The 12,507-nt window shown below is 37.4% G+C and overlaps 1 protein-coding gene across 2 annotated transcripts in view; it reads right to left on the bottom strand.

Moving 5' to 3' along the window:
- The window catches only part of LOC307155454 (diacylglycerol kinase delta), a 59,502-nt gene that overhangs the window by 14,217 nt on the left and 32,778 nt on the right, over positions 1-12,507 (bottom strand). For both annotated transcript variants that reach the window (XM_079866077.1, XM_079866078.1), the window contains 9 exons: positions 4,568-4,678; positions 4,380-4,460; positions 4,158-4,262; positions 2,730-2,862; positions 2,351-2,457; positions 2,146-2,271; positions 1,787-1,889; positions 942-1,101; positions 557-665 (listed from right to left, as the gene is read on the bottom strand). In XM_079866077.1, the coding sequence (XP_079722203.1) occupies positions 557-665; positions 942-1,101; positions 1,787-1,889; positions 2,146-2,271; positions 2,351-2,457; positions 2,730-2,862; positions 4,158-4,262; positions 4,380-4,460; positions 4,568-4,678 (1,035 nt within the window). The remainder of the gene's footprint in view (positions 1-556; positions 666-941; positions 1,102-1,786; positions 1,890-2,145; positions 2,272-2,350; positions 2,458-2,729; positions 2,863-4,157; positions 4,263-4,379; positions 4,461-4,567; positions 4,679-12,507) is intronic.

Here is a 12,507-nt window from a genome sequence, read left to right as displayed (position 1 = left end):
ATTAAAAATAAAATAAAAATAAATATTTTACCTGTTTATTTAATATTTAGAATTATTGTTTTAATTAGAAGATACATTTCAATACATTTTATAATTATGTTTAAAACATTTTTGGGTTACACTTTTTTTTAAGGTGTCATTGTTACAGTATAATTATTTATTTAAGTAATAATAAGCTTATTAGTAATAATAAGCAACTACATGTACTTACTATAGGGTTAGGGTAGGATTAGGGTTTGGTTGAGGGTTAGTTGCATGTAATTATGCATAATTTACTGTTAATACTATGGCAAGTACATATGTAACAAGGACACTAAAATAAAGTGTTACCAATTTTTTTTACAATTTATACAAGGCATTTGTTAAATGAAAACTAAGGGACCATAATTACACTTTAAACAGGCTTCTTATGCAATTTTATGAACTTCCGGTTAAAGCCCTGCCCACTTCCGGATTTATTAAGATTGATAGAAATACAGATACAGGCTCCGTTGCACACTACTAATGCACATTTTCATAAGCTTTCATTAAAATACTTTATTCTGGTTATTCTGACCTGTTTGTGCAGGCTGAGTTTGTCCAGTTCAGAAAGAACCCAGCCCACGCTCCCATCTCCACCACACACTAGGATACGAAAGGTCTCAAACTTCTGGAAGAGGCGAAGCCTGCACACATAAACAAAAATAAAAAACAACAAATATGTCTCAGAGGGCAAATTCACTTTGCCAAAACAAATTGTACGTTCAAAACAGAATACTATTAAAAGCTGCACTAAGACTGAAAGTACATAATGATTGAGAATGTTACAGCAATCAGATAAACATGTTGGGGTTGTTTTAAAAGCTAAGCTACTGTACAGTGAATGATTCCTGACTCTTTAACTGCCTTACAAAGTCTTTTAATTGATATTGCAGTGTGCTATCAGCGGACGTTGATCTCACCCCAGCTGTGGGCCGCCGTTCATGAGGTCAAAGACCTGCGCCGGGTTCAGAAGCTGCCTAAACCTGCGCAAGAACTTGACGCCCTGGTTGTCACCACTCTTACTGTTCACCAGCACCAGCAGAGGACTTGAGCAGGATGGAATGGTGGCCTTCCAGAAGCCTGCAGTGAGCAAGGGATGATGAAGAAGGACAATGGTGGGATAGGAGAGGGGGGAAGGAGAGTGGGAATAAGAGAAGGAGAGGAGAGGAAAAGAACTTGGGAGGGGTGTCATGTTTGGAAATGTAACCATCTTTAACCACTGTCTCTTTAAGAACATTACTAACATTAAGAATTACTTTGTTCCCATAAAATCTCCAGATGAATGCGGTATGCAAAAGTTTGAGGTCTGTATTCTAATGTGTTTGAAATAAGTATCTTATGCTCACCAAGGCTGCATGTACTTGATCAAAAACACAGTAAAAACTGTAAAATTATGAAATATTATTACAATTTAAAGTAACTGTTTTATAGTATATTTTTATTTTTAAGGATTCTTTAATAAATAGAAAGTTAAAAAGAACAGCAATTATTTGAAAAATATTTTCATTTTTGCTGAATAAAAGTAATAATTTCTTTCGAAAAAAGAGAGAAATCGTACTGACCTCAAACCTTTGAATGGTAGTGTAAACATATATTAAGTAATGAAATAACTAGAATAACATTTTATTCAATGGTATTTTTAACTGACACAGTGATAATTATACTTGATCTAAATAATGTCATTCGCAACAAAAAACATATGACAATGTATACAGGCGTTATGGAGACTAAGCTGAGCTGATGCAGTTGCCAGGACAACCCTTACCGTCAGAGTCGATGCTGTTGAGTGCAGTGGGTGGAATGATGGAGACCTTACACTGACCCAGAGGACAAACCTTTCCCAACTGCTCCTTACAGCTATTATGCACCTACACAGAGCGAATGTACAGAGACATACATTATTGGCTACTCACAGACAGCTAACATCCATCAGTGTAACAGTTGGAGAGGAGACACACTGGTTACACAAGGTACACACCTGTAAAAATGTGATGTCATAGTCTTTCCTGTAAACTGTGTTTATGTGGTATTTCTAGTTGTTATGTTTACAGAGTGAAGTGGGTGTGATGCAATATTTTGGGTGTGTGTGATATACAGCAGTGAGTGGACAGGAAGGTGACGTACGATGGCTTTGCACCAGAGGCACCGCCAGTCCTGTAGTCGGCGGACGCTGCCACAGTTTCGATCGCACACCACACACTTAGCACTAACCGGCAGGTTTCCCTCTAACCACTGGTGAGGCATTGACACCTGAATACACAAACATGATAATTTAGGTACAGATTACCACTGAGACCATATGCATGTAAAATTGAAAAGATTCACTTACCCCATCCTCATCCTCAATGATGTCATTTCCTATGGATGCCAGAGTGGTCCACTTACAGTTATTTGTGGATCGTACGGCACAGCGCTTGTGGGCTTTGAATTTACAAACTAACACACACGTAGAGAAAAGATGACATTAAACAGGTCATCACTAGAACGTGATAACAGGCTGAAGGCAATGTTTGTATTCATGAGTCATTGATTAAGCACTAAACAAACAACGTCATTGTTCGTTCTACCAGCAGAATAAACAACGCACGAAAAGGTAAATGGCAGCAAAAGGGAAAATCCAAACAAACTGTTCATAATGTATGAGAGGGAGAGAAAAAAACAAATATGGGAAACATGGAAAAAAAAAAAAGCTTTGTGTTTATTTTTACCTTCACAAGAAAGACCATGAGAGGTGACCCCCGGCAGAGCCTCTCGACACACGTTGCAAAAGGTGGGCCGGGCGTGAGAGCAGGCGTACCAGTTATGCATCCCAGAGAAGTGCTCCATGTTAAACTGACTGGCCTGTGATCATAAAAATCATGTCAACATCATTGCATTATAAATAAATACACATCCAAATAATACGATCTGCAGTGATTCTCAACCAGGGGGCCTCAAGATGACTCATAGGCTACGTTCACACAGACAGGTTTTGAGATTGACAATTCCATTTACTTACAGGTGTGAGTTTCAAAATTTCCCATTCAAACAACAACTTACAGTAGCGTCTCGAATATGGTCTGTATGAACGTGCAACGGGAGTCAATCCAGTGTTCTCTTACAACCAACAATAGCGACAGTGACCAAAGTAATATCAAAGATGGCGATGAAGTATTATCACTTTCGACATGACAAGAGTCCAATCGAGCCACGAATTCAATCCGTCAAATCTTCATTAACCGACAGCAGCTTTCATATCTACAGTAGATGGAGAGCAGAGCTTTTGTGTCACGCGTGGAGCACAAAACTGACAGGAGGCACTCCGGTGGAGGACAGTGACTGGATCTAAAACCTTCAGATGACACAGATCATATATCCATTGCTGTAAGTTACCGAAAGCAAAACCTCACACAACAAACAGTAGACACGCCTTTGTGCAGCGCAGAGCGGCTCTCTCGCACTGTGTGATGTGAAAGACAACTAGTGGTCCAATCAGATTCCATTCACACAGTGCGGGCTTTCCGAGAATGCTGTTGTGAGTCCTGAAAATTTACAGGTGTGAGTTCGGTTATAGAATACTTGTCACACCCGTAAATAACTGATCTCTGTGTGAACATAACCGTATTAAGGACTCAAATAGAGGACTGGCAACGTGTTCTGTTGCTGTGTGAACATGGCCATAATGTTTTAAATTTAAATTATCGAAGTAAATTCAAAAGTAATGTAATAAAATTTTCAAACGCAATGGGCATTTTATATTATGTCAATCTCTAAAATATTTTATTGGGTAAAAATTGTGGGGTAAAAAAGGCTAAGAACCACTGATATAGGGCCAAATACAACAAGCTACTGTTATAGACAAAGACTAGCCTGGGATCTGTTAGGAGTTCTTTTTTTTTTTTAAACTTTGGCTCACGAAAAGCTCTAAAGATTTAAAAGTCACATGGATTGACACACTGACTACTTTACATCAATATTTCACCTAAACACAATTACAATTAGTTACTTCTGTGGCTTTCATTTATTGATCACTTAACAAAGAGGGAAGATAAATCCATGTGAAGGAACATTAAACTGCCATTATGAGCATCAATGCACATTAACCGAAGCTTTGAATGATTTTGGAGGGGTTTAAAGGTGAAGGTTCAGACACTGACCTCATAAGTCTCCCATTTCTGGACAGACTTCAAAGCACTGATCCAGTCTTCCATCTCCTTCCTGCTCTCCGCACACAACATCAGCTTACGGAATGGAGTAATAACCTGGGAGAGAACGAGAGATGATTGAGAAAAATGATTGAGATACCTACATAAACATAGCCATATTTTAAAATGGTTCACACATTTTAAATAAAGCCATTGAAAAGAGGTTTTGCTTACTGTGAAACTGTTGTTGATGTTCTTGGTGCTGGTCTCGGCCACGCTGGCATCTGAGAGGTCGACCTCGTCAAATATGAGAGACTACAACAATAAAGTAGCATGTTTTTGTCACCAACAAACACTGAAACAAGCACCTACATTCAGCACCACCTGAGGTTCAGTCTACCCCAGAGGGGCCATGCTTTTACCTTTGAATCTTTGGCATAGTAGAGAGTCCTGCCTCGCAGTTTGAAATATCTCCTCTTCCATCTCTGAAAAGAGCTGGTCTGTTTGAGTAGAATACCCTCCTTTACACTCTTCTACAAAACAATGTAGAGAAAGAGAAAAGAAATTAAAAACGTGTACAAGACAGCTTTTGCAAATACAACGATTTGATTTGTTTTTATAATAGTGTTCTGTTCATGTATCCCTACTGCCACATTTTTTATAATGAAACATTTTCATGCCATGTTAGAACTGGCTATTTTTAGAAACTGCTTCACAGCCCAGTGGATTTACTGGTGTTCATAAATTGCTTCTTTTGCATGTGCATGAAATTCAGTTTTCAGTTTGTTATACTAAATCATAATAAGAAATGAACACACACAAACCCCTGCGGTGCCAACTTGCATTAGCAATCCTGTAGACCTACTTCAATAACAATGGCTTATCACCAGGCCCAGATGCAATTGCTGTTTCTGGTTTCAAACATGATAAAATGTATTGAACAGAGGTTTATACTCTTATTGATAGACAAGAGTATAAAATTAGAAAGAATATGTATTAAACAAACATGCATGGTTTGGTTAAAGGGATAGTTCACCCAAAAATGAAAATTCTGTCATAATTTACTCAAACCTCTATGAATTTCTTTCTTCTGCTGAACTCAAAAGAAGATATTTTTAAAGAACATAGGTAACCAGACAGTTGATGAAAATACTACGGAAGTGTTTGGTTAACCATATTCTTCTAAATATCTTCTTTTGTGTTCACCAGAAGAAAGAAATTCATACAGGTTTGAAACTTGAGGGTGAGTAAATGATGACAGAATTTTCATTTTTGGGTGAACTATGCGTTTACTAGCTTTGTCATTGATAGATGTTTGCATTCTGTGGAAATCTGCAGAGATTTCTACTTCTCATTACAGTATGATAACAGATTGTTACACACATTGTCAAAGCTTCAGGGGAAACACTTATGTGGACTTGCATGTTTATTGGCACATTAAAACTATCTATGAGCCTCTGTCAGATTTACCATAACAACACAATCAAAACCAGTTTCTCTCTCGAACACTTTCCTTCACTCCTTCCTTGCTTAATTGTTGATAAGAAACATTGGTTTACTGTAAAGGCGTTACGGTAAAGCATTTAAAAAAACCTGATCTGTCACCTAGCGAAATTCCTGATTTAAGTGCCAACAACACTGCAGGAGGAGCTGCAACATTTCCATAAAGTTCACTATGGGCCTCCAAATGTTCAACATGATCAGGTGTTCTATTCATCGCTGACAGTAAAATCGAATTACAAGTTTGTCCTTGTCTAAACATGTAGGGGCATATTCTGTGCCCTCTGATGACGTCAGATGTGGATTTCATGAGTGTATCATGGCAGAACACCGCCAGAAGCTCAGCAGTGAGACAGGCTGATGGGACAGAAACAACAGCATATCTGTCTCTCGTGGCTGTCACACTGAAAACAAGGAGAGTGAGAGTGCTGTTGCTAATCATTAAGGAAATCAAAGTGAGTAACCTAGCCAGACAATCTGCCAAGAGTCATGATGACGTACACATGAAGGGAGTGAATTCACAGAGATAATAAGAGACTGCACAAAAAACACCCTGCAAGGTCTAGTGGGAAAGAAAGTATATACCTCACTGTACCTCACTGGCTATTTTACACTCTCCTAAAGGGACCACAATACATTAAACAAACTACCCTGAAATGTTACATAATATAATATAATATAATATAATATAATATAATATAATATAATATAATATAATATACATTTTTTTTTATCATTTGAAAATAGACACATTTTTAGCATTAACATGTACAAAACTGCCTTTTAAATTTCATCATGAGTGGTCACACTTGATAATCAGATACACAGCTTTACATATTAAGGACATATTATTTAAAAAAATAAAATAAATTCTTGCATTACAAAAAGTGTATTGTGATTGTCAAAACATTAACTGAATTTTATTAGGTTTAGTGACAACGTTACAATGTTTACATGGTACAATTTCTGGTAAGCTACATTTTTATTATTGCTTGACACACATTTCACTATTTCAATTCAATTCAGTTCTTGTGATTTGAGTAAATATTGACTCATTTGGATAAATATTAGGTACACAAGATAGGCCTTTGCCCTGTTTAGTAAATCTACCCCAAAATGTCTCAGATCAGAATTTTAAATGTTAGGTCACGTGAGGATTTGAGCCACATTCAGTTGCAATGTCAATGTAACCTCTGAGTCATTTCTGCAGGTGATTATACTCTCTACATCCCTTTGAACGGGTGTCTCATTTTCTCCCAGTGACTCCCAGCAGAGCTCATAAATATATGTGAATTGCCCCCAGAAGGTAGTTAAATCTGTTAAAACTCCCTTTGATAGAATAAATTAAATAATGTTTTCTTGGAGAAGTAGATTTAGGGATTAGTTGAGTCAAAAGTTATTATATTTAGTTTAATATAAAAATATCATAGCATAAAAATAATTGTATAGTATGTATGTTCTCATTATGTATGCATGTATGTATGAATATGGGTCAGGTTTATCTAAAAATGTAAAAACAAACTATGAAAAAAACAAAAAAACAAAAAAAAAAACATATATATTCTAGAAAAAACAAAAAAAGTCACAGAAAATACATAAAAAGAGGTGTGTATGTAATATGACGAAACAAATAAGTGTGTGTGAGAGACTAAACTTCAGGATATCTGCCAGTGAAGCCTCCCTGTACAGCAAGACAAACATCAGACCCAGACATCACTCACTCCATCCTTTCAGTACAGAGCTGGTTCCACATTCACACAAAAATGAGAACATCTTTGATCCATCACAGTGTGCAAGCGCACACACACACACACACACACACACACACACACACACACACACACACACACACACACACACACACACACACACACACACACACACACACAAAGTGATGTCAGATGGTGACTCAGAGGAATCTCACAATGATTGCTATTTTTGTTTAATCTCTACCTCTTCCTCTCCTAATCCTCCTCCTCTCTCTCTTAGTTCCTCTCAAATCATCAGTTTCTGTATTCACCCTGCTCTTCTATTTCTCCTTTCTCTCTTCTTTCTTGCGTCATTTCGGCTCTCCCTGTTAATTCCCTTCTCTGTTTGCTGTCATTCTCTTCTCATTTCTCTTTTTTATTCGCCTCTTTTGTCCTTTCTCTCATCTGAAGGGCACAGTGCCTCTGCAATGCCCTACATAGAGCTAGAACTACAAATCCCACGATTCCTTACAGCAAAGCTGATTAGATCCAAGGAGTTATAAAACCTGGTGAGCTATCCGTCAGCATTCCCATTTATCTCAATGGCTAGTGTGCAGCCCAGAAGTACACAGACTGGATGCTGCCATTTTTACTTCATGGGTACGAGTTGTGATGTTATATATATACACACACACACACACACACACATTATATATAGATAAAGCAATTATTTAGCGAATGGTGTTAATCACTCAACTTTCGTGGATTTCTTAGCATGTTTTGATAAACAAAAGTGATAGAAATTATTTTTAAATTAAGTTATTTGGGTTCATGGTTCACAACATAATCATTTTATAGGTGACTTCCATATTGTGTTTCCTTGAATGGGTGACATGTCGGAAGTCACCTGATGGAGTTTGGGTTCCTTGCCTCTGGCTTGCTTAGTTGGGGTCACTTAATATTTAACAATATTATTGATTTGACTGCACTGATACTATTGGATAAGAACTGAACTGAGCTGGATGATGACATCACTGTTTTCCACAGATCAGCTTTAAAGATTAAATTAACTAATTTAATAATTTATGATTTTTACAACGGAACATGAACTGACTTCAGCTGAACAATGACACAATTTTATTTTAGAGCTGCTGTACAGCCAAAATGAGCTCTGTTTGCATCACTGAATCATTTTCTTGTTACCACTGCAAAGCTGTTTTTGTCTGGCAAAACATTTATTTAGTCAGAATAAATGGCTACTTTGGAATAAAAGATGTTTTTTTGGCCAAATAATTGTGTATTTATGCCCAGTGTTGGGGAAAGTTACTTTTTCAAGTACTGCATTACAATATTACTCCCTAAAAAAGTAACTAATTGCATCACTTAGTTACTTTTTAAGGAAAGTAATGTGTTACATTACTTTTGTGTTACGTTTTCCTCAACTGAGCTGGGCTTGCTTGTTTGTTTTTTAATAACAAAAATCAAAAGTTAATTTTTTTGGCAAATGTAAAGGCCCCTTCACACCAAAAGTGAAATGAATAAGCCTCAGGTAATCAAAAGTTCTACACAAGTTTGCGGTCTTCACACCCAATTGAACACTTGGGCCAAATACAAGAAATATATGATGCAAGTAGACAAGTGGTCAAGTGCAAAGACCGCAAGTGTTGTTCCCATGCAAACGCATGGCCTTGTGGTGCTGCTGTGGTGCGAATATAATAATTCAATTCAGTTCAGGTTTTCTCTGCTCTGAAATTAACCTACTTGTTTCTAAACTATGGCTTTTGCTTAAGAAATACTATTGAAAGACTCCATTTAAAAAAACTTGGGATGAATGTCATCTTCTGACCTCTGAATTGCTGTTAAAGTGGATCTGAGTGGCTTTTTAAGTCAAAGCTGTAACAGCTATTAGGACAATCATGTGTCATTATACTCATAATGTGACTACAATCCAGTTGAACAAATAAGCAATTTGTGATAGTGAAAGAGAAAAATAAAGATCATTCCACTAAATATGTAAGGGATCAATGTGAGAAAATGAAAAAGAAAGCATAGAATGGTCCTTGAAATATTGAATCTCCAAGAAATAAAAGCATCATTAACAAATTTGTACACTCCAAAAAATTATTCTTTTCGAGAGATAAATAAAATCAAATGCAGGAAATCTTAATTAAGTGTCCATTTAGAAGAAATCAACCAGAGAGTGACTGAGATTTGACCTACTGCCAAATGCTTCAAATAAGTAAATCAATATACAGTATATATATATATAAGCTGACCTTACTGACCTACTGACCTTAATGGAAAAAATAACACTGCTTGTATGTGTTATAGAATGGCTGAATACAATCACCTGAAAATCCCCCAATTTCAGCCAATCACCCTTATCTATCAGTTGCCATGGAAACACCAATGAGCTGTCAGCAAACAAAGATGTTATTCAAACGATCAGCGTTCCAAAGACGTGGTCAAACATTGGGTGTTTCTCAAAACCAAGAATGCAAAGAACGGACTTGTGTTCTTGGGGAGAACGCTCTTGCTAGTTGTTCTTGGAAGAATGAACTCACAAGGTGACGAGCACACAGAACGCTGCTGACAGTGTGAGACGACGTGTTCTTGCTGGTATTGCGCAATAATACCCCCCGCACAGACGCCGTCTGCAGTACCCAAACATAACGAGAATTATTGACGATAACAGCCAGGCTTTATCGCCCAAGTCTACCCTCAGCTCAAGGGATTACTCTACAACTGTACACTACAATGTAATGTATATTCATAACAATAAAGATACGCTTATGGAGATTCTCACTTCCGAAAACGTTTGAGCACATTTTCGTTTCGCCATAAATTTTCGTAAAAATGCCAATATTTGAAATCTACACAGTTGATTTCTGCATCAAATGTTCTCAGAAGTGAATTTAGTGATGAAATAGCGTACGAAATTGTAGAAAAACGACTTGCTGTATTGACCTGCCTCTCTTTCCTCAAATGCCGAAATGAATGCCGTCAAGTTCACACAAGTTACCAACCGATGTATCCTCGGTAAAATGGGCGTGTCAAGAACACTTCCGGGATTTTTAACCGTTCTTGCCAAAATGCAAACTTGTGTATTGGGACAGAACTTGGGCAGGGACTGATGGCGTTTCACAAGTCCACAAGAACACAAGTACAGACAAGAACGCATATTGAGAAACGGCCCTTGTGCAGCACTAACAGCATGCAGGGCAATAAGCTACACTACCCACAAACATTGAAGAAAAAATTATAATTAATTTAAAATTAATGAAGACACTTTCTTTGTTCAGCCAAGCCTGGTCAAATACACAGATCCTAATCAGTAAAAACCCAGACTGTTTTTTCCCTTAAGAAATCCCTTGTTGATTCAGTTATAAAACATAATCTTTTCCTCCTTCTAGACATTTCATAAATAATTACAGAACTAGGCTGATGCTGAGATATCTAAAGCTTTCTTCAGGCTGGCATGTATTCTAGATGTATTTGGACAGATCTGACTCATCTGTCAGTAGCAGAGAACCAAATCAAATCAGATTTTTAAAATCACAGTCATTTACAGTTTGAAATCCGATCAGATTTTTTTTTTGAATATGTCTCAGTCAGTCTGAAAGGTCAGATTGTATTTCAAGTAAATCTTTTTTTTTTTTTGTGGCTTTCCACAGAAAGGTTGTATGGCCTTTATGTAACATTACACAAACTGCTCAGTATTGTCTGGAGCAGTGTCTGAATACATTCATATTCACTTAAAATTTTGTCATATTGAAAACTTGTGCATGGAAGTCAGTTAGTGCCTAAAGTTAGTGAAAAATGTCCATTTTTCCATCCTCACTGGCAGCTGCTCTCAGTTGTCATATGAGTAAGTCTCTTGACATTGCGCTGACGCTTACATCATCACTATAGCAACTGATGCAGATGTACCGGATATTGACCACACATTCTGAACAAACAGATCAGATTGCATAATTTACTGTACAAAATGACAGTCCTTAAGATCAGATCGGATTAATGTGCAGTGTGTTTGATTCCAGGCTCTGTATGTATGTGTGTCCAATGAGCCAGTCAGGGTGAGATGGCACAGTCTGGTTAAAGTTGAGTTAGAGCCAGACCAATTACCCAAAGCGCCCACAGAGACCATGATGAGTCCCCTTCACAGCTAGTAATTAACCTAATGAAATGATTACAGCCCCTGCAGTACATACTCCGAGTGTGTATGTGCATGTGCGATCTAATTAGAGACTAAATCACACAGCCTGAGAATTTATACCTCCGAGGTGTCGCCCTGAAGAAGCCAAGACTCATTCAGTAACACTGTCAGATCCAACACATGCAGCGTGCTAATGGAAACTGCTGCACACATACAATTCACATGTCTTTTAGCATATTAGTTTTACTAAATGATGAATAAATATCATGTAACGCACTATTTGACTATACTGAATGTGCAGATGTTATGAAGGGCTGTACCCATAGACACGGACGACAGCCCTCCACATTCACTGATATGGGCTTTGCAATGTCCAAATCAAAACTTTTATATTTGAGTTCACCTAAATCTTGAATATATGGTTAAAAATAGGATACCTTAATTAAAACTTTAATTGATCTAAAAAAGTTGTACTAAAAATCAGAGCATCACTGCATCATATCAGCTTTTGGGAGAGAGAAAAGGAGGAAGACATGCAGTCAAGTTGTAAACGGGAGGAAGCTAGCCAAAGGAGACTGAGGAGCATAAAAGACAGAGTTCTTTGACACAGTAGATGTTACCCCACACACACCCAGAGAGCATCTAATGCTGCAACTACGTCAGCCTGCATGCTGTTTTAGATATTAGTGTTTGTTAGATGCTAAAAATGAATGCATTTGAATCTGAATGAGCTGCCATATCGGGGAGCGTTTCAGACCTCAGGAAGTGGTGTTTGAGAGATATGTATGTTTTGGCTAGTGACCGAATCAGCGGAAATGAGAGAGCTGATAAATGCAAATCCTACATAACCCATTGCCACAGAACAATAGTGTTCATGCTGATCTCTCCATCGACAGAGTTTCAAAGATATCTCATTATCCTGTGATAAAAACAGAAGTCAGGAGGCAGATATGTTCCTTTTTACATAGAAATGCTAATTCATAGGTATGAAAAGGTGTCATCTTAGCATAAAAAGTGT

Source organism: Squalius cephalus (assembly GCF_949319135.1).
Source record: "Squalius cephalus genome assembly, chromosome: 3".
Taxonomy (NCBI): Eukaryota; Metazoa; Chordata; class Actinopteri; order Cypriniformes; family Leuciscidae; genus Squalius; species Squalius cephalus.
Note: the sequence above shows the minus strand (reverse complement) of the source record. Positions and strands in the feature narration are given on the sequence as shown.